The 25,232-nt window shown below is 48.9% G+C and overlaps 1 protein-coding gene across 7 annotated transcripts in view; it reads right to left on the bottom strand.

The window, feature by feature from the left end:
• Window positions 1-2,025: 2,025 nt before the first annotated feature.
• The window catches only part of NR6A1 (nuclear receptor subfamily 6 group A member 1), a 65,613-nt gene continuing 42,406 nt past the window's right edge, over window positions 2,026-25,232 (bottom strand). For 2 of the 7 annotated variants that reach the window (XM_083721788.1, XM_083721783.1), the window contains exons 8-14: window positions 24,756-24,986; window positions 24,099-24,353; window positions 19,257-19,378; window positions 12,076-12,228; window positions 11,481-11,565; window positions 4,725-4,778; window positions 2,026-3,383 (exon numbers count right to left, since the gene is read on the bottom strand). In XM_083721788.1, the coding sequence (XP_083577914.1) occupies window positions 4,754-4,778; window positions 11,481-11,565; window positions 12,076-12,228; window positions 19,257-19,378; window positions 24,099-24,353; window positions 24,756-24,986 (871 nt within the window). In that variant the 3' untranslated portion in view covers window positions 2,026-3,383; window positions 4,725-4,753. Of the gene's footprint in view, window positions 3,384-4,724; window positions 4,779-6,443; window positions 11,566-12,075; window positions 12,229-19,256; window positions 19,379-24,098; window positions 24,354-24,755; window positions 24,987-25,232 lie in introns of those variants that run through there. The other 5 variants (XM_083721786.1, XM_083721784.1, XM_083721787.1 and 2 more) reach the window with 3 other exon arrangements.

Genomic DNA, 25,232 nt, shown 5'->3' with positions numbered 1-25,232 from the left:
CTGCACATGCCCCAATGCACTGAGAATCCCTCAGCTGAGCTCAAAAGCAGCTCAGCAGCCGCCACAAGGCTCCCGTGAGCAATGAGGAGAAACTGCCAGGATCTCCTCGTTTATTCCTATCCTTGATATTCCACAACGTCCCAGGAGGGAGATAAATATGGCCAGTCCCCACCCTCTCTTGGTTATCTGCAGCCTTGCTGTGCCTCTTCCCCCTGCCACGTTCCTGGAATGCGCTCGCTGCAGGTGTGGCCTATGAGAGCGGTTGCAAAACGTCTTCACCCTTGCCTGTCAAAGCCTGGGTCCCTGACTGCAAGACCTCCCAGCGATAAGGCAGGAGCTGCATGAAGCACTCCAGGTCTCACAAACTTGGGCCAGGAGGTCGCTCCACTACTTGGGCCCTGGGCCCGGTTGGTGCTGGTGGTCTTCCTCTCAGGGGCCGGTGGGCTGCATAGCTGAGCTCATCCTCTCTTGGCGCAACGCTGCCTGCAACCAGATCAACGGCCTCTTGTGTTCCAAGCTTTTTATGCAGCAGTACTGTGACCTTGTCTCTAGTGGGGGAGAGATTAATTCACACAGTGCATAGTTGGACTATGGAACTCACTCCCACTGGAGGCAGGGATGGCAACTAACCTCGATGGTTATAAAAGAGGACTGCACAAATTCACGGAGGAGGAGAGGACTATCGATGGAGACAGCAATTCCCCCCCCCCCAAATACCAGTTGCTGGAAACAGCAGGCTCTTGTGGTTGGATTCTGCTCATGGGTTTCCCATTGGGGCCTCTACCTGGCAATTGTGAAAACAGGGTGCATGACTAGATGGACACAGACCTGATCCAGCAGAGCTCCTTTCATGTTCTTATTTCTAGGAGTGGGAAATCTGGTTCCTCCAGATAGTTCTGGACTCTCAACTCTCACCAGAGCTGACCGTTGGCCATGGCAGCTGCTGGGAGCTGGAGGAGTCCAAGCACACCTGGAGGGACAGAGGTTCCCCGCCCATCTACGGTTGCCATACATCTGGAATTTTCCAGACATAGCTGGTAATTGGCCACTGGAAACAGTGTTGGGACTTGCTAAGTGTACGATGGCAAGAGCTGTTCAGCAGTGGAATGGACTCCCTTGGGATTTTAAAGCAGAGGTTGGAAGGTGTTCCCAGTATTAAGTCGGACACTATATGATGTTTTAACGTGTTTTGATGTTTTATCATGTTTTTAATATTCTGTTGAGAGCCGCCCAGAGTGGTTAGGGAAACCCAGCCAGGTGGGCGGGGTATAAATAAATTATTATTATTATTGGTTGCCAGAGAGTGGGAGCGCATGTGTTCCCTCAGCCTCCTCTCCCCTCTCCCTGGGAATCCTCTGGGTAGCTGCTGCCTCTGGTCTCTGAGCTGCCCCCCCTGCCCCAAAGAGAGATGCCTCCTCACACTGCCCCACAGGGGCTGGGGAAGCAACCCCTGGCCAGCCCCAGAGCTCGCCTGGGGAGCTTGAAGCCAGGGCTGCTGCAACGAACAGCTGCGCAAGCCTTGGGGAGGCAGAGATAGAGGAGGGCATCAGAGGAGGGAGGGAAGGAGGGAAGGAAAGAGGCCAGGGTTGCCCACCGCACCCCTGACCATCCTTCAAGGCACCCCAGGGGGCCACGACACACTGGTAGAAAACCACTGGCCTCTTATGCGTATATTCCCTCTGGGATGTAAAAAGCTTTGGCTCGTATGTGACATTGGTGCTGTCCCTGTGGAATTTGGTCCTCAAACAGCTTTCACAAGTGCTTCCACAGCTACCAGCCCCCCCCCCCAAAAAAACATTAGGAGGGAGGGAAGCTGTAGTCTGAAGGGCGTGGGGTCTCAAACCCATCACAGGGCTTATGGGTCAACCTAAGAACATCAGAAGAGCCTGCTGGATGAAGCCCATCAGGTCCAGGTTCCTGTTCTCCCAGCGCCTGACCAGATGCCCATTATGGGAATTCCTCACACGGGACCCAGGCGTGAGAGCCCTCCTCCCTCCTGCTGTTTTCAGCAACTGGCATTCAGAAAGCTGATGAGCACTGTCATTTAAACAATGCGCGTGCATCGTGCCTTGTGATCTATTATGTGGGGCAGGGCTTACCTGCCCCCATCAACCTTTTATTCAAGTTGGCACCCCCTGGTGGAGAACTTCCTTTTGGATCTTGATCTGTGCATACACGACTGGTCTCAGGAGCCACTTCAGGAAAGTTGGTCCTGTGGGGCTTGTCTGTCCCTCTTCTTGTCTCCCTCTCCTCCCACGGCCAGTGCTGAGGCTGTTAAGCTGCTGCAGAACAATGGCTGGTGGCACTGCGTGTAACTGCAGCCTGCACTTGCCGTTTCAATCCAGTCAACGTGGCATGAGGCACTAGCTAGAAATAGGGCCTGAATGTGAACAAATATGGCCGGGCTGTGTGAGGGTTGTGGGGGCAGGCTAGTGGGCAAACAGCCCCCTCCACACACACACACACACCCCAGGCTGCCTTTCCCTCTGTGAAGGTCAGAGCATGAGCCAGTGACAGAAATGCCTGACAAAATGCCTTGCGCCGAGTCCTTGGGCCTGATAATGGATGTTCCAGGCAATGTTGACATTTGGTGATCCACCAAAGATCAGGTTAATGAGGCTGACGCTGGTGACAGTGTGATTTGTTCGCTGCCATCCTCCCCGGCCAAATCACAGGCCATGCGGCCTTCGGCAGTAAACCATCATGCCAGGCCCTCCGCACAACAGCTGCTGTCACTGGCCAGATGAGCAAGCGAGGGAAACGTGGCAATTAAGACAGGTTGGTGCCTCCTCCACTTCTGTGGGTCCAAAGATCAGGGAGGGGCAGCTCATGGAACTAGCACAGATCCCCAAAAGACCCTCAGATTAGTTAAATATAGCCCCCCACCCCACCCACCCCGTTACTCACATCCAGAGACATGTACACTCCCACCCCACCCAAGGCACAGCGAATATGCCCTTGTCCTGGCTGGGCTCAAGGAGGCAAGGTAACAAGAAAAACACAGGTTGTCCGTCTTCCTCCGATCCCGACTTCCTTCAAAGGTACCCACCTGAGTTCCAATGCAGGGAGCGGATCTGGGAGAAACCCACAGTCAATCTGAGTTACTTGAGGACTTGAGGACAAAGGAGCTGCATCCGAAGGCTTGCTATGTTTTTAAAGCAGCTACAGCACTGTGACACAATGACTTTAAAAGGCGAGGCGAACTATTGATGGCTACTTCCTGCGATGGCTCTGGCCTGGCTCCACAGTTAGAGGCAGTGACACTCTTGAATCTCAGTTTCTGGAAACCACAGGAGGGGAAAGTCTGTTCTTGAATCATGCTTGTGGATTTCCAGCAGACATCACGGTGGGTGGGGCCAGCACAGAGCTCTACAGCGTGTCAGCTGCAAGCAGAAAAGCGGAATATTAATAATTCCTGAAAAAAGCAGGGGAAGGGCTTGGGTTCTGCAAAATGCCTGAGGCAAACTGGACTGCTACCTGTTGGCTCCAATCTGTCTCAAGAGAGGAGGAAGTGCATCTCTGTGGGTGAAATCAAACTGATGGAATCTAAGCGCCCCCTGGAGACCGGTGACTTGTACTGCTGCTTCCCAGGTTGTCTTTGCTGGGTTAGCAAAGCCTGGGCAGCGTGTCTGGAGGTCCTGGGCTGCCCTGGCTCCACTACCTGCCTCTCAACCTCACTGACATGGTCTAAAGGAAAGCAGAGCAAGACGCTTGGTGCCAGCTTAAGTTTAAGAGTTGCCTGAATGAGGCAGACAAAACGCCATCAAACCGTCATGGGGTTTGCTCCTTAAAGTCTTTTCTTCTCCCAAAGATGTCTTGCAAGGCAGTGGGTTTTCTCCTCCCAAAGCCTTTCTCACCTAACAAAGGTGCTGCTGCACAGGTGAGTTTTGAAGAGGGATTTGAAGGTGGTGGGATTCCTAGCTATCTCACTCAGCTTTCCCGAATTTGTAACTCAGGTGGTTTGGGCTAAAACTCCCACCAGCCCCAGTTGATGGGACTTGTAGCCCAAAACAACTGAGAAGGCAGGATACAGGAAAGAAACCATTCTCAAGGGGGAAAACCTCAGATGTCCTCAGTCACTGCAGCTGGTAGAAATATGCTTATTGCAAGCAAAACCACAACATTCCTCTACACGTAAGCACATGGGTCAAGGAAGGACCCCCTGGAAATACGGAAGCCACATGGCTCCTTGCCTACCGGGGGGGGCGGGGGGAGCAGCCTCCTTTTCACCCACATTACGCAAGCAGAACATGGTCTCTTGGGTCCAGCTGCTGTCCAAACACATCACAATAGAAAGCAGCTGGGTGAAAGGCAAGCTTTGCTTAAAGGCTCAAAAGCCACTGGCCCCCAATTCCAGTTTTAGGCCACCTAGATTCTACCTGCTTCAATTCAAAACTTTGCTGAGGTGGTCCAGGACACCAGCACCTCAGGTCTTCAAAGGGAAGAGGGCACAAAGCATTTTATACAGGGCTCCTGGGAAGGAGGGCAAGGGAGGAGGAAGGTCTGCCTCTGAGGACAGACTAGGAGCCTCTGCTAACATGGTTGCCAAGTATGTGATACACTTGGGGCGCCTCCACCGAGTGGAGGGCCAGACACACACAATGGAGAAAGGAGATGCAGGTCTGGTATCTCCATGGCGATGGCTCTGATGGGGACCTTGTTGTCAGGGGAACAATTTCTGAAAGATCCGTCTGCTGGGGGCAGATCCGGCTTTGCTGAATTACCATTTCCTGGAGGAGTCAAGAACAGGTTTCTACATCCAAGAGCCGCTCTGGAACCTAAAGAGATCAAGCCAAAGAGTGTTAACACCTCTTGCGCACCACCCAAGTCCTCCCTCCTCTGCATAGCTTGGCTTTTGCTGGAGCGGGTGCAGCAGGAAAGCTTGAGAAAGCAAACATCAAGCCACTACCATCAGCCTCCTGTCACTACTGCAGCTGGATCAGACCCATGCAGACTCCTCAAGGATCTCTGGGGAGAACAGGCTGTGGCGTCACAGCACAACCACCCTCAACCTGGAGGCCAGGCTGCCGATTTGTAGCCTGGGGTTGGCCTGAAGATTGCTGGCTGGTCTTCTGGGAGGGAGTATGTGCTGTGAAACCATGGAAGTCTGACTTAGGACCACAGACTTGCATGGGAATTATGGAATTTGCTCCTACAGGAGGCGGCAATGGCCATCAACTTGGGGAAGCTTTAAGGAAGAACAGAAAAATTCACGGAGGAGGAGGGGGCCATCAATGGCTCCTAGCCAGAATGGCTCTCCTCTACCACCGGTTGGAGGCAGCGATGCCTCTGACTACAAGTTGCTGGAAGCCACAGGAGGGGAGTGTGTTGCTCACCTAGTCAGAAGCCTCTGCGTGCAGGACAGGGAGAGGCACCTGCTTAACTACCTTGCCTGCCGCAAGTCAGCACAGAAGGTGCAACGGCAGCTTCCTATGTGCTGAGGCTAAACTTAATTCCAAAGAGCAGGGTGGAGGGAATGTGAGGCCTGGAGTGTTAGCAAAACAAAGGCACATTTAATTCCTGGGTAGGGCCACAGACCCAGCTGGCAGCAAGCAGGGATTTTCATACTCTGGCTGCTTTGAAAGGAATAAAGGGAGCCCAAATGCATTTATGTGGTCCATTAACTAGGCCAATCCAGAAGCGCTAAGCAACAGGGAAAGGCACAGAGAGGCAGCGCAGCCCACGGACACAGGGGGGGGGGGAGAGCAGCAGCTGCTCACTTCGGTGACGCTGCCACACCATCTCAGCGTGGCAGGCAGACGCACACACAGAGGCACACAATGGCTTTGTGAGTGTGCCGCCTGTTCCCGGCTGAACGGGCCCTGATGTACGCACTCCAGGATGCATAGAAATCTAAAAATACCACGTTCCTCCTCACGGCTTGCCGCTCTCTCATCAAAAACAAGATATCTTTAACTGATCTCTCCTTTCCCTCTGCAGTCAAGGCTGTTTTTTTCAGTTAGGTTTGCTTGCACATTGGGCTTTTTGTAAAAGGGGGGGGGGGATTTCTGGCTGCTTGGCAGCTATCAAGGCAAGAGGGGCTAAAATAGCCCGCTCCTTCTTTCACCTGCTGCTCATTCCTAACACCTTGCCATCAAAGCCTGGGCTGAGATCTGGATAGCCAGGAGAAAGGGGGGCCAGCCCCGTCCAAAGGGACTGGGTGGAAGGCATGCTTCCCTTTCTCTGGCCTCCCCTTACCCTGCTGTGCTCCGCTGTGCAGGCACCGCCAGGGGCAAAGGCAGCTTGCCAGAGATGCGTCCTGCCAGCACTGGTGGAAGCTCCTTCAGCCTCACGCCTGCAGAGACCCCCTGCTCCAAGCACCCCCTCCCCTAATACACTGACTGCCAGGTAGAGGTGTGTGTGCGCGCGCGTGTGGAGAGAGCACCTGTGGGACACGGAAGCAAGCAAGCAAGCAAAAGAAAGGACACTCAAGAGTCAAGCAGTGCAGAACCGTTTCACATTTATTAGTTCAAAGATCTAACACTTGCTAAACATGCGTTTAACACTTATTGGTCACATTTCCACAGGTAGTCAAGTCACAGAGTAGAACTTTGGAGCCGAGGCTGCTGGGTGAAAGCGAGGGGCGCCAGGGCCCCACCTGCCACATGGCCAAAACTACACCCGGTCAGAACACTGTTGCTGTCAACACCTCCTGAGGCAGGAGGCGCCGCCGGGCAAGTGGCGTCCCTGCAGTGCAGATGCTCCAGCTCCAGGCATGTTGAAACATAACAGCTAAACATTCACTATTTGTTATGTTGCAGTGACACCCTGCTCCCCCGATTTATTACACGGGATTGTAGGGAGAACGGCTGCAGGCATCGCAGCCCCTCCCTCCCTCCCTCCGGCTGGGAGAGTCCCAGGATGCCCATGGCGGGGGGGGGGGAATGGTGATGCAGGTCTAAACGTCAGCAGGGTAGGGAGAAGGAGGTGGCAGGAGCCATGGGTGTGTAGGGTGGGAGGGGGGCCTGCAGCCTTGGGCAAGAGCACCCCCTCTCCACGTGCTGCTGCAGAGGGCAGGGTGGTCTTGCGTCTGGGGGCACCGCATGGCCTCTTCTCTAACAACTCTGCTCCAGATTCCAGGTGTCCCTTCCCTTCATTCCCCCCCCCCCATGCATCCTGCTACCTCCTTCTCACGCAGCCCCAAGGGGGGAGGGGGGCAAATAATTCTCCTGCAGCAGCAATGAGGAATGGAGAATCTCTAGAGAAGTTGACAAAGCAGCATCTCCCCCCACCCAAAAAAAAAAACGCTGTTGCATCTCCACTCAGAAACATGTACAAAGAGGAAGCAGGGTTATTTTAGGTTTTTTCCAAAGTGGGGGAGGGGGGATTTCTTTTCTTTTTGTTTCTTTTCCCCAGCACAATCCCTTTGAGATGATAAACAGGATGTCACACAAGAGGTAGTTTTGTTATGGAAACTGAGTCAATAATGTTATCAACAAACTAGTACAAAACATTTTCATACTTAAAGAAAGAAAGAAAGAAAGAATGCATCTATCGCAAAGGCGGCTCAGTTGAGGTCAATGGGTGCCCCGAGCGTGGCGGGTTCAAGTCCAGACGGGGGCTCCTTCCCCAGGCGATGCCAGGGGGGCGCAAGGCCCCAAGCAGGCCTGGGCAAAGAGAGCCCCCTCCTGCTGGGGCAGGGGCAGCAGGGGGGTTTCCCTGGGTTCAGTTTAAATACATATCCCTGAGCTTCTGCGTGCGGCACAAAGGGCGCACAGAGAACCCAGAGAAGCCCCTCAGGCTGCTGCTGCTGCTGCTGCAAGATGGAGCATCGCTTTGGACTGGTATCATCTGAGATACAAAAATATCCGCGCTGGACTTCAGCTGCCACCCCCACCCTCTTCCCCTCCCGCCATGTCCAAGCCTGAGGAAGAGGGCAAGGCCACTGCCACCTGGGTCTCCCCAGAGTCACCGCTGCAGAGGCAAGGGGCGGGGAGCAGGCGGTGGCAGCGCAGTGATGGGTGGGGGGTGGGGGGCGTTGATGGGTCCCCCTCCACCCCACCCCTTTTTTTGGTTGTTTTCCTATTTAGAAATAAAATAATTTTTTTAAGGTAAAAAGTAGTTCAAGTTTATAAACAGCAACAAAGCAAAAACAAAATGAAAGGTTGGTTTGAAGGACTGCCACTGAATGGCAAAAGGGGAATTCCAAGCCTCCCTGCTCAGCTGGGGAAAGAAGGGGGAGAGGAGGAGGAGAACAGCAACTGGGCGGCCTTTGGGGGGTCTTCCTGGCCACAGTGGGCCCAAGAAGCTTGTGCTGCGGTCAGCCTGGTTCTGCAGCAGCTGCTGTGGCCCCTGGTGGCTTTTCTTGGGGTGCTCATGTACAGGAGGGGGGGAGGGACTTAATAGTCCACTCTCTATTTCCAAATGAGTGGCAATAGGCTGGAAACATGCAGGGAGACCTGCACCAGCAACTGGTACTTCCAGGAAGCCGGGGGAGAGACTTGCCATCACTGCCCTCCCTGACATTTGGCCTTTGCTGCTGCCAGCCTCCTCTGGAGTAAGGTGGTGGGAGCCAGCTCTATGCAATCTGCCCCTCACCTCCAGACTGCATTAAGCCAGGCTTCTTGGAAGAGCAGTAAGAAACTTTACTGCCAGTAAACTTCCATTTCTATTTTGTCTTTGTGTACTTAATAAGCCTAGGTATTGGGGGGGGGGGGGAGTAATATTGAATTTATTCTGCGTTTGCCAAATTGCTGGGACTATTGTCATTTTGGGTTCTTTACTGATATGCTCTTTATTTCAGTATATTTGGTATACTGTAGGCCGCTTTGGGCTCAGTTCGCTGCGGAAAAGCAGCAAACAAATAAACTCAACCAATCAATCATGCTAAAAAAAAAAGCCCAGAGAAACTGCAGCAGAGATCTCCCTGTGGCAGGTGGGCTGCTGGGCCCCAGCAGGGGAGAAACCAGAAATAGCAGAGCTCTCCTCTCCCCCTCCTCTCCCACACAGCATTGAGCACGTTATTATACAGTTCCGTCTTTTGTTTTTGCAAAATGACCATTGAACAAAAGATAGCACAAAAAGAGAATTCCAACCTTTGTACAGTGTCCTTCAAACCAAATTCACAAATCCATCTAAGTGAGTGACCTACGGTCCCTACGTCTCTAAGCTACAGTTCCTATTTTCTTCACATAATACCTGAGTCCGCAAAGCATTACATTCACTTTACCCTGTTTCAAAACCAAACAAGCCGTCAGCGGGCTTGGTTGCGGGAGGCATTAATGACAGCCCAATGAGTTACCTTCTGGCTCACTGCATTAGCCTTTGGCTTGCGCCCGGATTCAGCCTGGCTCTCCCTGCTCCCAGAGATCAGCAGAGGCTTTTGTGTCTCAATGGAGGGATGCTGTGAATGCGGAGGCAAAATGGGGGGGGGGGGCTTACACAATGGCCAGCGGAGCGTCCTCTCACACAGCCCCCCCTCCTGCACAGGCTGCAATGCCTCTCTCCTTCCTGAGTCAAGTCACCTTTGAAATATATGCAGGAGGGGAGGGGGTGTGGGGGCAGCAGAGCTGAAAAATCCCATGGCCACAGATCTGTGAGGTTTCTATGAAATGTCGAGTCAGAGACTCCGCAGTCTTGTGCAATGTATAGAATCTCTGCTACGTAAAAGGAGCAAACCAGAAGGTAATGAATGGGTCAATCAGAGGTATTGTGGACAGCTCTCCCCCCCCCCCCCCGAAACAAAACACAAAACACAAAACACAAAAATAACACCAATGTCCTGGCAGGCAGCACTTTCTAGTTTTGCGACACAGACAACATACAGGCAGACAGACAGAAGGGCAGATAGGGAACGCAGCACTTGCACGCCCCCACCGCCCCTTGAGGTATATCGTGTCAAAGCAGAAGGCTTTCCAAAGTGGCGGGGAGGGGGGGTTACAAATGCTACTTGGACCAATGGGAAAAGCAAAAGGGCAGTGACACCGGTCTGTGATGCACAAAAAGCCACAGAGCGCTGGCTGCAGCAGGGCCCTTTACCCGTTTCACCTTGCTGGAACCAGCAACAGCAGCGTTGAGTATGGGGAAGTTAAGCAAAGAGAGCGAGCCCTGTGGGTGACATTCCCCCCCACCCACAAAGCAAATGCCAATGGTCCAAAGGAGCTCTAGGCGGGGCTGGCAGTGGGGAGGGGCCTGCGAGTTTCCCTGATGCTCAGTCTGCAGTCGCATTTCCCACTTGCGCTTCCCAGGCCAACCTGGATCAGGATCTCCCCTAGAAATATGCCAAGCCTCCAAATTTAAACAGGGTGCAGTGGGGGGCAGCAAACTGCAAGGTTGGGGGGGCGTTGACAGTGGCAGCAACACTGGGACTGCCTCTGCGTGTGCTTATGAGACGGGCTGAACAGGTGAGATGGGCTAATTCAGGCCAGTCCTTTGCAGCCTCTGATTGTGTCTGCCAACTGCAGCCATTAGCCAGTGTGTGGGGCTCCCACCCCCAGCCTGAAGGCCTTAGAGGAAGACACTCACAGAGAAGCCTCTCTTGCTGTGAGCATCTGTGAAGCATGGAGCTAAGAAGGAGTGTGACATGGGTGGAGGAGGAGGAGGAGGAGGGGCCTCTGGGAACTGGAGAGCCCACTGAGTGTGAATAGGGGAGAGAGCCTCCCACCATGCAAAGACCAATCACAACCTGGAGAGTCTTGCCAGGGCCCCTTTCTGAAGGCTAAGAATGAGAGTTTGAAGGGGTGTCCAGAGGGAACCGGAAACTCATTTCCCCTTTGAAGGCTGCCTCCCTGCTTGTCCCAGCTTTCTTTCACAGGTGGCGGGCAGGGAGAGGGAAAGTCTAGAGCAGACCCCTCAGACTGCGTGAGGAAGGGGCTGCCATCTCACCCGCTGAGACTCAGCCATCATCCTTGCAACCTTGCCTTTTTGTGGTAAAGTGAGGGGTTAATGGGTCTGGAGTGCCAAGAGGGACCTCAAGCAGGTGGGGTGTGTATTTGAGGTGCTCTGTGGGCAGCCAATTGAGGGGGGGAGGAGGGGGGCAGCCACAGCACTTGGCACTTCTCTAGGGGAGAGCAGATTCCAGCCTCCAAGGAACGGCCGACTGCCCCAACAGAACAAACACTTTGGGTGCAGGTCCCACAGAAAGAGAGGAGCCCAGCACCTTCTCCTTGAGGTAGTCTTAAGTCATCGGCCCCAGCCTCCAGCCCTGGTAAAATAAAAGAGGTCTAAGCCTAAAAAACACGGTTAACACACATCTTCACATTCTGTAAACTGTGAGAGGACTCAATGGCTGCATTCGGACGGAATGCTGTGCACGGGGTTGAAGATCATACATTCAACTTTGTCGTGAAATAAATATCATAGGAAAATAGTAAAAAGAACAAGAAGAATAGAGGAAACCAAGCGACCAACCCCACAAAGATTCCTGCCGCAATAGCAAGGCTACCCACTGCCCAGCTGCAGCCATTCCATCAACTGCATGTGCCTCCTCCTCCTCCTCCTCCTCTTACTCCTGAGGGAGGGGGGAAGAGGTGGCTGCTCACTCTTTGCTCACGCTGGCCTTGCAGGAGTGCAGAACAGCCTTAAAGAGGAGAGGCAGCTGCTCCAACGGGACGTTCACCATTTTCCCTGTCAAGACAAGAACACAATCTTGGTTAGCTGCCCCGTGTCGAAGGCGGCATGAAAGAGCCCTGCCAGGTCAGCCTCACGGGGCCCACCAGAGTCCAGCAGGTTGCTCTCCCAGGGGCCAAGCAGACACCCCAAAGGCAAACCCACAGCACTCTCTCCTCCCGCAGCTCCCAGCAGCTGCTATTCAGAAACACTGCTGCCTTCAGGGTGGCTATGCTCCACCTCTGCCCCCAGGGGGAGAGGGCTCTTGCACTCCTGCTTCTGGGTTTCCCATGGTGTGCATCTAGTTGGCCCCACGGCCTCCAGGATGAGGGACTAGGTGAGCTACTAGTCTGTTTCAGCAACCTCCCTGCCTCCCTTGGAGCTGCCCCCCAGCTGTCCTGGACTGCACTTCTGAAGGTGGGAAGGAGGCTCCCACACGCTGGCAACGCAGCCAGAGAGAGGCAGAGAAGCGTCTCCCTCCAAGCTTCACGAGGAGTGGAACCAGAACAACCACCGAGAGAGTGTCACCTGCAATGTATCGGATCTCCGGCAAACACATCATCAGATCTGGGAACCGGTTCGGCTGGTGCGGGTACTTGTACTCCATGAAATCTTGGCAGACGTACCAACACCTCTTGTTCAGCTGCTCCAGCTGGGAGGTGTTTGTCAGGCCTCGGATATCTGAGCAGAAGAAACCACGCTTGTGACGAGTGGGGCAGGAACAACCGCCCCGTCCTGTCCCCACTCCCCACCAACTGCCACGATGCCGATAAAAGGTGCAGGGGCCGAAGAGGAGAGGAAGGGCCCCAGAAGCAAGTCCCAAGAGCAGTTTCTCTTGGTTGGCCATGGGGCAGCTCCTCCAGGAGCTGAGACCAAATCGCGGACAGCCTGGACCAGAGGAGCCTGGGACCTTCAACGGCTGCCGGACTCCTGACTCCCCTGAGCACCAGCCAGTGTAGCCAGCAGATGCTGGGATCTGGAGCCCAGCTAAAGGGGGAAGAGAGACCTTGGGAGGGGCCAAGTAAAGTCGATATGCGGGTCTTGTATTCTGAATCCACCACAAAGGAAACCCGGGGCTCCACTCGCAAGCTGGAGGCAAAGAGGAGGAACCCAACTGGCAGCCGCTTCGCTGGGCCCAGGCAGGCAGCCCTTCCCACTGTGCGGCTGCTGAAACGCCGCCTGTCCGCTGGCTTTGTATGCGAGGCCGTGAAGCAAATCTGACTCTGCGGAAATCCCCCATGGGCCAGGCTGCGCCGAACGCAGGAGAGTAAGGGCAAGTAGTAGCAGCAGCAGCAGTAGGTGGGAGGGAGGAAAGGAAACCCCCTGCCTCCCCCCAGAGCCAAGAGCAGGTGCTCCCAACAGACCCCCACACCTTTATGGACGTGTCTGGCCAGCCCCACAATGTCTCCAGCTGGCAGGAGGAGAGCAAGAGGGCTGATAATCCTGTTTTCTCCTGTCTGTGCGGACAGCGAAAGGAGTTGGCCCATAGTCCCACAGAAGGAGCGAAAAGTACGAGGCCATAAAAGGGTATTGGGAAATGATTTATAATTAATTGAAAAACATGTTTAAAATTACTTTAACCCCCAAAACCAGAGTCCTTTCTGTTGGGGATAATTCAGACTGAAATTCCCAGGTGTCAGAAAAGGATATTTACATATGCTACTGCTGCGGCCCATGTTTTGTTAGCCCAAAAATGGAAAATGAGCAAGATGCCAACCAAAGGAGATTGGCAACTTCAGTTGACAGAATATGCACAACTTGTAGACTTAACATATAGAATAAGGGAACAGAAAGAGTTTATACTTAAAGAAGATTGGACAACATTTACTGAATATATGGGAAATATACGGAAAATAACGGTGTGTAGCTGAAAATGCTGTCTGCATTAAGATAAATTCAACAGTGTAAATAAGTTTGGATGGATGTAAATAATGGAAAACTGATGGGTATATTTTCTGTAAAATATGCAGGGATCTAAGATATGGAATGAAACACTGAAAGCAAAGAAGAGAAGTCACTGAGATCTTAAGTATGTAAAATGTTTAGCTGAAAATGTGTAACAGAAAATTTTATTAAAATCACATTAAAAAGAGAAAGAGAAGTTTGTGGTGGGGCGTTCCCAATTCCAGCTGCCAAGGGCCGGTCCCAGCTCCGCTCGAAGGGAACAGGGGCTGCAGTTCCTACAATGTCCGTTCCAGAGACACCGGGCGCACAGGCTGAGCGAGGGAGAGGAGGTCACAATATTGTTTATGAATTATGGGAGGGGGGGATATGAATTTTACGCCTTGTTACGCGATCAAAGAAAACACAACAACGGCCCACAGATTATTTTTTTCATTTGCCACCCTATGCCTGGAGGTCTCGGGGCAGATCCCAGATGGTCTTTAACACCCACCAGATTCGCAGAAATGTCAAAAAAAATATGTTCTATTGTCTCTCTCTCCTCCTCCGATTGAACTAATCGGTTAGTAAATATGTCTCAAAGGAGAATAAAAATGAAGTTCAGATTAAGTCCATTAAACCCACTGAGCTGGAAAGTTTTTAAACATCAGAACATGCAGCAAAAAGATTAACAAAAAAAACCCCTGAAGAATGTTTTTGAAGAAGTGTGCATGCACACGAAAGCTCATGCCAATAACAAACTTAGCTGGTCTCTAACGTGCTCCCGGAAGGAATTTTTTTATTTTGTTTCGACTACGGCAGCCCAGCACGGCTACCTACCTGTAACTAAAAAGAGCCACCCAGAGTCCGTAATTAATTTCCCTCTCCTGTTCACAAACTGCAATCTGCAGCGCTTGTCCTCAGAGAACGGAAGTTGACTTCCTTTTTTCACCTTCCATTTCCTCCCCAATTTTTAATTAATCCTAATTTAATGTTCTCAAGTTTTGGATTAAGTTTTACCTCGTTTGAAGATCTGCTTTCTTTTGGCAGCAGCCAGTGACTTTGGCTGGCAGGTGTGAGTTTGCAATAATGAATTGAAAAAGATACTTTCCCCAAAAGACTTTGAGATGGGGGACAGTAACAATGGAGGCCCCCCCCCAAAAAAAACCGAAAGGGTTTACTGTACTACTATATGCCTCTGCTGCAGCTAGAACGTAGTGTGTGCACGCTCAGAGGATGACCTCCAAACGATCCTAAATATCTTTGCAGAAGCTTACGAAAGGCTTGGCCTATCACTCAACATCCAAAAAACCAAAGTGCTGCACCAACAAGAACAAAATAACCCCTCTGCAGTGCCACAAATCCAACTCAATGGTGTAACATTGGAAAATGTTGATCACTTCTCCTACCTAGGCAGTTATCTTTCCACAAGGGCCAACATTGATGGCAAAATCCAGAATCGCTTGAGCTCTGCAAGTACGGCTTTCTCCCGATTGAAGTGCAGAGTGTTTCAGGACTGAGACATTCGCAGGGAAACCAAAATGCTTGTTTACAAAGCTATTGTACTACCAACCTTACCAAATGCTTGTGAAACATGGACCACCTATAAACACCATCTCCAACTCCTTGAAAGATTCCATAAACAGTGGAGACTTCCGGGTTAGCGCCATCGATTAATGGCGGATTCCCTCCGAGCTCCGGAGGGAGTCGGCTCTGCAGGATCGGGTCTTGCCGCTGCGGCGACGCGGGGACCCTTAAAAATCACAGGCGCGGAAGCGTGTGAGCGTGGTGACTCGGCGGGCACCATTTGCACCCCCCCAATCTGCGAAGGAGCCTTTTTTAAAGGCTTCGGAACGGGGACGGGGTGCGGCGCGGTGCTGAGAGTACTGCTTCTTCTGCGGAGTGAAGCCGCAAGCTATTGTCAGAGAGCGCTGACTTTTTCCTTTGAACAATTGGACTCTAAAGCAACAACCCGTGAGTAGTACGAAAATTGGAACTTTAAAGGAAAAATTTGCTGAATTAGGAACGAGCGGGGAAGGGTTGAAAAGGAAGTTCCCCCCCTCTTTGTAAATAACTTAAAGCAAAGGACCTGCTAGCTAAGGTCGAGAGAATTTTTTCTTTCTTTTTTGTAAAAGACCTTAACTTCACAGTTTGACATTACAAGAATTCTTATTGGAGGATAAAATATTAATTTTGGGAGCTGAAGTTTCACACCCACCCCCCGGACCCGGGAGCGTCCCGTGAGAGAGCCTGTTGATGAAATACTGAAGAGTTTGACAGCTGTCAAGTTAGCTGTCAAGACAGGAAAAGAGAACCCTGCTTTTGTTGCTTCTGCTGGTTATATTTGTTACAATTTGTTGAAAATAAGGAAGGGCTGATACAAAATAACTTGATTTTTGGACTTGAGCTGAAAGGAATATTAAAGAACTAAAATCCCCCTAGAGGGGTTTAGTGACATTACAGGAATGGCTGGAGGAGGGAAAATCCAGGCTGAATTGGACAGAGTATTTGTTCTCTTGGGAAAGTTACAAGACCAAATCGATGTTTTGGCTACAAATGTTACAACTCTGGACTTAACAGTAAATAACATTGTTGAATCTGATAAGGATTTGAAACAGGAAGCCTATTCAATTGGACAAATAGAGAAACTTGAGAGTTTTGAGAATATGGAGAAGGAGACATATGTTGCCCCTAAAGAAAAGGAAGGAGGAGCTGTAATTTTGCAGATGTTAAAGGAGAGTTGTACTTTGAGGCCTGACATGATGGCAATAAAGGAAAATAAAAATCTGATGTGGAAAGTCTGGCCTGAATTGGAGAGTGGAGAACTGAGAGATCTCCTTATGTGGAGATCTGAAGATCGAAGGATTATAAATTTGATTAAGGTGGAAGTTGGAGCTCTGGGGACATTTGGACTTGAAAGGAGTATGAAACAAGATGTGGAGTACCCCATAGGCTTTATCTTTAAATATGGAGGTCTGGCTGGAAGAAACATGGATCCTGTTGGGCCGGAGCCTCTCCGAGATTTGGGGTTTAACATTAAGGACAATCAAAAAGACCGGCAGAGAGGAATTGAGAGAGAATTAAGAGCCTCGGATGTGAGATCTCCAGGCTAAACAGTATATTGAGACTGATGGACATTTGTTGGGGACTGAAACCGGGAAAAGGGGGGGTGGAGCCTGGGAATCCAAAGGGTATATAATTATAATTTGTTCTGGTTTTATTTGGTTCTGCTATTTGTACGGAAATTGGGAAAGTCGTGGAAGGGAAATTTTGGTCGACTTTAGGAAAAATATTTAAGAATGAATAATGAGGTATAAGTATTGATGTTGAAGTTTGGATAAGTTAAAACTGGTTTTTAAAATGGTCTAAATTAAATGAAAATAAGGTTTGCAAAATAAATTGAGGAAATGGAAGAAAGAAGAAAAGTAAAATAACAACATGTTAGAATAAATCATTAGGTTAAAGTGGAGAAATAAGTTAAGGACTTGCTGAGCTGATAATTTAAATTGGAATACAAGAAGGGGAGGTGTGAGGAGGTCTGAGAAACAAGTTAAAAGAAAATAAGTAATTGAAATTTTATGTGTTTTTAATTGTTTTTAAGTTTTGTATTTTTGTATTTTTGTTATTTTTTGTCTATTTTTGTTTTTGTGTGGTTTTTGAAAATGCTAATAAATATTCATTTTAAAAAAAAAAGATTCCATAAACAGTGTCTCCAAAAATGTTTACACATCACTTGGGAAGACAGGCAAATTAATATTGATGTACTAGAAGAAGCAAATATCACCAGAGTTGAAGCAATGATTTTTCAACATCAACTTCGTTGGACCGGTCTTGTTGTGAGGACGCCTAATGATTGTCTTCCAAAGCAACTAATCTATTCCAAACTAATGGAAAGCGTAAAGCTGGTGGTCAACAAAAGAGGTCCAAAGACTGTCTCAAGGCCAATCTAAAAAAATGTAGTATAAACACTGACAATTAAGAAACACTGGCCTGCGAGCGCTCCAGTTGGAGAACAGCCTTTACCAAAGGTGTCATGGGCTTTGAAGAAACTCGAACTCAGGACACAAGGGAGAAACATGCTAAGAGGAAGGCACGCCTGGCAAACCCTCACCGGGATCAACTCCCGCCCGGAAACCTATGTCCCCACTGTGGAAGGAGGTGTGGATCCAGAACTGGCCTCCACAGTCACTTACGGACTCATTGTTAAAACAATGTTTACGGAAGACAATCTTACTCGGCTACGAGGGATCACCAAAGAAGAAGAGGAAGAGAAGATTGGCACAAATCTAGTACCCACTAAGGAGGAATGGCAGTGTAAAATGTTTGAACCTGTTGATGAACAGGGTAATAGAAAACGAAGACAAGGAATCTAAGAAGGAATGGATAATGTTCATGTACTATTTCAAGAACCAGCACAGACAAATAACGTAGCTTAGCAGGCTTTGTGTATATCCAGCCAAGTTGAAATTGATAATATTGATTCGGTAACAAATGGGATGGTCGGAAAGAGAACAGGAAAAGTGTGGAAGGGAAGTTGTAGGGACGCGGGTGACGCCGTGGTCTAAACCAGGCATAGGCAAACTCGGCCTTCCAGATGTTTTGGGACTAAACTCCCATCACCCCTAACTAGCTGGACCAGTGGTCAGGGATAATGGGAATTGTAGTCTCCAAACATCTGGAGGGCCAAGTTTGCCTATGCCTGGTCTAAACCACTGAGCCTAGGGCTTGCTGCTCAGAAGGTCGGTGGTTCGAATCCCCGCGACGGGGTGAGCTCCTGTTGCTCGGTCCCTGCTCCTGCCAACCTAGAGGTTCAAAAGCACGTCAAAAGTGCAAGTAGATGAGTAGGTACCACTCTGGTGGGAAGGTAAACGGTGTTTCCGTGCCCTGCTCCGGTTCGCCAGAAGCGGCTTAGTCCTTCTGGCCACATACCCGGAAGCTGTATGCTGGCTCCCATGGCCTATAGAGCAAGATCAGCACGCAACCCCAGTTGTCCGTGACTGGACCGAATGGTCAGGGGTCCCTTTACCTTTTGGAAAGGGATTCGAACTCGGATTCCCCAGCCCAAGTGAGGTCCCGGATCAACTCTCAGCTGAGGGCTGAGCACAGAAGTGGCTCCACTCTCACGCGCACACCTGCCCTTCCGTAAGGTTCAGGAGGGAGACAGTCCATGTGGGTCTGTTGTTCCGCCTGGGACCCCAAAGTATGGGATGAAGCAGATCCCTTCTGCACAGGCAAAGTGGACTAATGGGAGGCCATGCTTCAAATCATACGCACACTTACCCACAGGTAAGCCCCACTGCACTCTACGGGGCTTACCTGGTAGGAACTTGGAAGTGGGGCAGAGGGAGGGGAGTTTTCTGTGAACCACCCTTAGACCGCTGGGTGTAAGGCGGTATATAAATTCCGTTGATGATGATGATAATAATAATAATAATAATAATAATAATAATAATAATACAGTGGTACCTCGGGTTAAGTACTTAATTCATTCCGGAGGTACATTCTTAACCTGAAACTGTTCTTAACCTGAAGCGCCACTTTAGCTAATGGGGCATCCCGCTGCCGCCGGAGCACAATTTCTGTTCTCATCCTGAAGCAAAGTTCTTAACCTGAAGCACTATTTTTGGGTTAGCAGAGTCTGTAACCTGAACGTCTGTAACCTGAAGTGTATGTAACCTGAAGTACAATAATAATAATAATAATAATAATAATATTAATAATAATAATAATAATAATAATAATAAAAAAAAAAAAAAAAAAACACTATTCCTGTTTTTTGAAAATGCAAATAAAAAAAGAGGCAGGGCGTCTCTCCTGTGGAGGCTCACCTTGGTTGAGGAAATTGATGGCTTTCATGCAGGCGTATTCCTCCTTGCTGACCTTGAGCTGGCTAAACTTGCGGTACAGGTAGATAAGCCGTTCCATCACCTCCATCCCTTCTTCGCTGAACCTGTAGAGGGGAGGCGGGCAGGGAGGGAGGGCGTTTGGCATCAGGCGAGCCCTCCAGGAACTATCCGTTCCAGGACCACCATGAGACCTCCAGGTATAGGACGGCATTAAATTCAACAAATAAATCATCATCATCATCTGGGTTATAAAGGCACCCTAAAGACGTTAAAGCAAAGCTTATGGGATCATGCACACAGTGACAGGCGATCTCGATCACACGCCGTCTGTAGTCTGCTGGCAGTAGGAGTACAAGATGGTCATGTCTTTAAGTTAACATCTTGCATTAAAAACCTGACAGTACCCAAATTACAGTAGGCTTTTCACCAAAGCCAGATTAAACATCTTTCCTTCTGCAGTGTTTGGATGGCAGGTTGAGAGGAGTTCCCTACCAGGACAGACTTTGCTCGTGTGCTCAAGACATCAACTCTATGAAACATATTTTGCTGCACTGTGCGAAATATGAGCAAGCTGAACTGATATCACCCTTGCTGGTACCTTTCCCGGGAAAATCAGAGGCTCACTATGTCAGGTTCCTATTGGAAGACCGGACAAACGCTAGAACATTAGCAGTGGCAAAGTTTTTATCGGTGGTTGCAAGAACCAATGGTCTCAATCTTTTGAACAAAACGCTTGTTTAACCTGGAGGCAAGCTGTCTGAATTGTGCATCACTTTGTAACCATTTGTCAGGTCTCAGAATGTAATCAAGATTGATTTGAATAATAATAATATAATAATAATTTATTATTTACACCCCACCCATCTGGCTGGGTTTCCCCAGCCACTCTGGGCGGCTTCCAACAAAACACTAAAATATAATAACCGATTGAACGTTAAAAGCTTCCCTAAACAGGGCTGCCTTCAGATGTCTTCTAAAAGACTGGCAGTTATTTTTCTCTTGGACATCTGATGAGAGTGCAGTGAGGGAACTGCCAGAAAGCCTTCAGAGCTGGACCTTAGTGTTCGGCTAAACGATGGGGGTGGAGACGCTCCTTCAGGTATACAGGACTGAGACCGTTTAGGGCTTTAAAGGTCAGCACCAACACTTTGAATTGTGCTTGGAAATGTACCAGGAACCAATGAAGGTCTTTCAAGACCGGTGTTATGTGGTCTCGGTGGCCACTCCCAGTCACCAATGTGGCTGCCGCATTCTGGATTAGTTGTAGTTTCTGGGTCATCTTCAAAGGTAGCCCCACATAGAGCAAATTGCAGTAGTCCAAGCGAGAGATACCGTATTTTTCGCTCTATAGGACGCACTTTTTTCCCTCCAAAAATGAAGGGGAAATGTGTGTGCGTCCTATGGAGCGAATGCAGGCTCCTTGGCTTCGCAGCGACACGCCTGTCCTGAAAGCCGGAGGAGGAACAGAAGGGTCTCCTTCTGTTCCTTCTCCAGCTTCGTTGAAGAGCGCTGCACCTTCTCCCTCTCTGCGCAGCACCTCTCCCTTCTCTCACCTCAGGAGAAGAGAAGACTCCCTGGAAAAGACCCTGATGTTGGGAATGATGGAGGGCGCAAGGAGAAGGGGACGACAGAGGAGGAGATGGTGGGACAGTGTTCTCGAGGCTACCAGCATGAGTTTGACCAAACTGCAGGAGGCAGTGGAAGACAGGAGTGCCTGGTGTGCTCTGGTCCAGGGGGTCACAAAGAGTCAGACACGACTCAACAACAAGAACAAGAACAACACAATTTGATTGGATGGTTAAAATGGGGAACTTAATAAAAATGATTTTAAAAAATAAAAAAAAATTGGAAAAGGAGTACAACCAGGCTGTACATTGTCTCCCTGCTTATTTAAGTTATATACAGAATTCATCACGCAAAGGCTGGACTGGAAGAAGCCCAAGCCGGAAGAAATATCAACAACCTCAGGTATGCAGATGACACAACTTTGATGGCAGAAAGTGAGGAGGAGTTAAAGAACCTTTTAATGAGGGTGAAAGAGGAAAGCGCAAAATATGGTCTGAAGTTCAACATCAAAAATACTAAGATCCCGGCCACTGGGCCCATCACCTCCTGGCAAATAGAAGGGGAAGAAATGGAGGCAGTGAGAGATTTGACTTTCTTGGGCTCCATGATCACTGCAAATGGTGACAGCAGTCACGAAATTAAAAGATGCCTGCTTCTTGGGAGAAAAACAATGACAAACCTAGACAGCATCTTTAAAAGCAGAGACATCACCTTGCCAACAAAGGTCCGTATAGTTAAAACTATGGTTTTCCCAGTAGTGATGTATGGAAGTGAGAGCTGGACCATAAAGAAAACTGACCGCCGAAAATACTCACGTTGGTGAAGAAGATTTAGAGACTTTGCCATTTGCAATTTCTGCCTATAAATAGCGTTTAGCGCCGTTGTTATTAGCCATCACGTTGCATTATTTTGTTTGGCTCGTCCATATTACAACACAGGGGGCTATTTTCGGATTATTGGCGAGACTTTTCCGGGAGGCGTCCTGACGCGACGCCGGACCCAAAACGAGACGGGGCAGGTCTCAATGCTTAGACTGACTTTAGTTCGTTTTTATAATTTTTTCTTTTAAAAAAAATAATTTCTATCAAATGATTTTCTGTTACCAAAAACAAGACAACCATACCACCACTAAATATAATTTAAGAAATAAAAATGACGTACATCAATATTGAGTTGCCTACTTAGAATCATAGAATCATAGAGTTGGAAGAGACCACAAGGGCCATCGAGTCCAACCCCCTGCCAAGCAAGAAACACCATTTATCTTGTTATCTACCTCCCAACCTTCCATACGAAACCTTCCATACGAAAACACACATATGTACACGTACACACACACACACACACACAATGATAACAACGAAAGGAAATATTTCCCCCCTTTTATTTTACAAAACCCTTTCTTCAACTATGACTTCCCATCAAGTCCCTTTGTGTATATTTTATCTCACAACCGTATGTACACCAAACAATAAACCTTTCTATATCAATTTTCCAAACCGTTCTGAAAACATAATAAATCCTTAATTGTTGTCCACCTTTAGTTCCTTTATCACTCGAATGCCAGCACCAAGTCAAAACTATTCTTGTATTTTTGAACCTATAATTTTCTACAACTCCATTCAATATCATTTTTGTTATTATTATTTTTCAAATTTTTACTAATCCCACCCATTGTTTCAACAATATGGCCTGTCTTGTTAAAAAAAAAATTCCACCCTATATTATATAAACCTGTGATAGGAAACACCCGATATTAGTCTTCAATATCAGCAGTAACATCTAGACCATAGGAGCGTTTCAGCCCCGTTCTTGAGTCTGTTTAAAATCTAAAACGGCTTTATCTTGTATTCCTTTCTTTGAATTTGTGCCATTTCGGGGGTTTTTAAAAGCAGCACTAGAATTAACCTTTATTACTGTACTGTGCTTTCTTCAAGCTGGGCTTTGCTTAAAACTTGCCATTCAGCTTTTCTGTAAATTCAGTATTGGAAACCGTACTTTTTGAGTCCTCAATCCTTTATTACTGTGTTTTGCTTTACCTAGGTCGAACTAGGATTATAATACTTCAGAGTTTGGGGGGGGGTTTACCCCTTTTTTTGAATTTGGGTCACTTAAAAGTTTATGATTTTTCCTTTTCCTTCTGAGGAAACGGAATCATTCAGCGAAACGAGGTTTTGTAGCCGGTATCCCGTTAAGGCTTTGTTCAATTTTAGGGTTTTTCTAATTTTGCCCAATTTTTTTATTATTTAGTTTATTTCTGCAAGGCAATGTTTCTAGCAGGTCACTTCTCGTTTTGGGGTTTTTCACGGCATTTCGTTTGTTTTGTGCCATTTCTCAGTTCCGCAAAAAAACAAATGAAATGCCGTGAAAATCCCTGAAACTAGAAGTAGCCGACTATGAAGTTAGATTAAATAACAAAAATCAAGTTAAAGGGAAAAAATAACCTAGAATTAAACAAAGACTTAATGAGATGCCGGCTACAAAAACTCATTTCACTGAACTAATCAGTTTCCTCAGAAGGATATAAAGAAATTATAAACCTTAAATGATTTCATACAAAGAGCAGGGCTGAAATGCTTCCCTGAGTTTACAAAAAAGGTAGGAAAACCTCAGTGACAAGTTTTATACATAGCCCCATTTTAGAGAGCCAAGCAGTAGTAATAAGAAATTGAGGACTCGGTTATAAAAATTCTAGTATTGCCTTTACAAAAGGGTTTTAATAAAAACTTACAAAAGAATAAGAGATAAGCTGTAAGTTTCAAACAAACTCAAAAACAGGGATGAAAAGCTCCTGGCTGCTGATGTTAAAGACTGATAAAGAGAGTTTCCAATCACAGGTTTTTATACTGTAAGGCAAAAGAATTTTTAAAGGGACAGACCATCTAGTTCAAACAAAGGGTGGGATTGCTAAGATTTGTAAAGAATAACCAGAATAATATTAAATAGAGCTGTAAGAAATTATTACAAGAAGGAACGAAAGTCGATATAAGAATTGAGACCTGACGGAATTAAGGAACCAAATCTAAAAATCCAATATGTTTCTTTCTGTAGCAATTTCTTTCTCAAAATATCTGCATTTATCTCAGGAGTTTGAGGTTTATAAATGATCAAACATTTGAAATCCACTGCCTTACATTTAGCTTCTAAGAAGTGAGATGTAAGAGGTGCTTCCGTAACGTAACGTTCTGTAAAGGTAATGTTTCTGTGACATTTCTCAGTTCCACGACTGTCTTCCCCCCCCCCCCCCATCAGCCTCACCTGTGGAGCTCCTCGTCGGACGGGGAGTACTTGGCAGTGACGTCAGCCAGGTCTCCGAAAATCTGGTTGCCATAGACGGTCAGCGAGGAGAGGAGGGCCAGCTCCTGCCAGGTGGAGCCCAGGAGACAGGTGTAGTCCTTGATGGACAGCTCGCCAAAGAAGGGCAACTTCTTGACCCAGGCGATCTGGCGGAAAAGGAGCTCATCGGCCAGGCGGCACAGCAGCGCAAAGAGCTCCGACTGGGTCACTTTGTACCTGCGGGAGGGAGAGTGGATAGAGGACCAAAGCGAGTGCCGGTTGCCTTCGCACCGTTTAATACCACCCCTCCATGGGTTTCTTTTTCACGGGTCTGCTTTGCATTTTTTAAAGGACGCGGGTGGCACTGTGGCTTAAACCACTGAGCCTAGGGCGGTCAGTTCGAATCCCCGTCACGGGGCAAGCGTCCGTCGCTCAGTCCCTGCTTCCACCAACCTAGCGGTTTTAAAGCACATTCAAAGTGGATCGATAGGTCCCGCTACGGAGGGAAGGTAAATGGCGTTTCCGTGCACTGCTCTGGTTCGCCAGAAGCGGCTTTGCCCCCTCGCCCCGTGTGGCAAGGCTCCCCATTGTGCCGCTATGAGGGGGCCACCAGCAGGCAGAAAGGGGGGTGTCACTCACCCGTCTTCGATGAGCATGGGGGTGCCGAGGGGGTCCAGGTCCTCGGCCGAGACCAGCTGGCTGATGAGGAGAGCGGGGGCCTGGGGGTCGAGGCTCCGAGGGGGCGGGGGCAGCAGGGCCGAGTGCGCCGGGCAGCTCTGAAGGTGCGGGAGGTATTGGTAGGGGGCGGGCCCAGGGCCCCCCAGGTATGGATCCCTGAGTGCGGCAAATCCGTTCAGCTCGACAGATCTGCTGGAAGAGGCAAGGCGGGGGTTAAGAGGGAGGGGAAGGGGGCACAGGAAATGGAAGGGGGGGGTCCAGACCTTCCACCATTCCATGCCATGATTGATTGTTTGATTGAATCAATATATAACCCTATACCAATGATGGCCAGACTTGGGGATGTTTTGGGACTACAATTCCCATCATCCCTGTCCTGGGAGCTAGGGATGATGGGAGTCAAACGTGGCCCTCCAGCAGTTTGGAGACTACAATTCC

This window comes from Podarcis gaigeae, assembly GCF_964106915.1.
Source record: "Podarcis gaigeae genome assembly, chromosome: Z".
In the NCBI taxonomy this organism is placed as follows: Eukaryota; Metazoa; Chordata; class Lepidosauria; order Squamata; family Lacertidae; genus Podarcis; species Podarcis gaigeae.
This window is presented reverse-complemented; position numbering and strand designations above follow the sequence as displayed.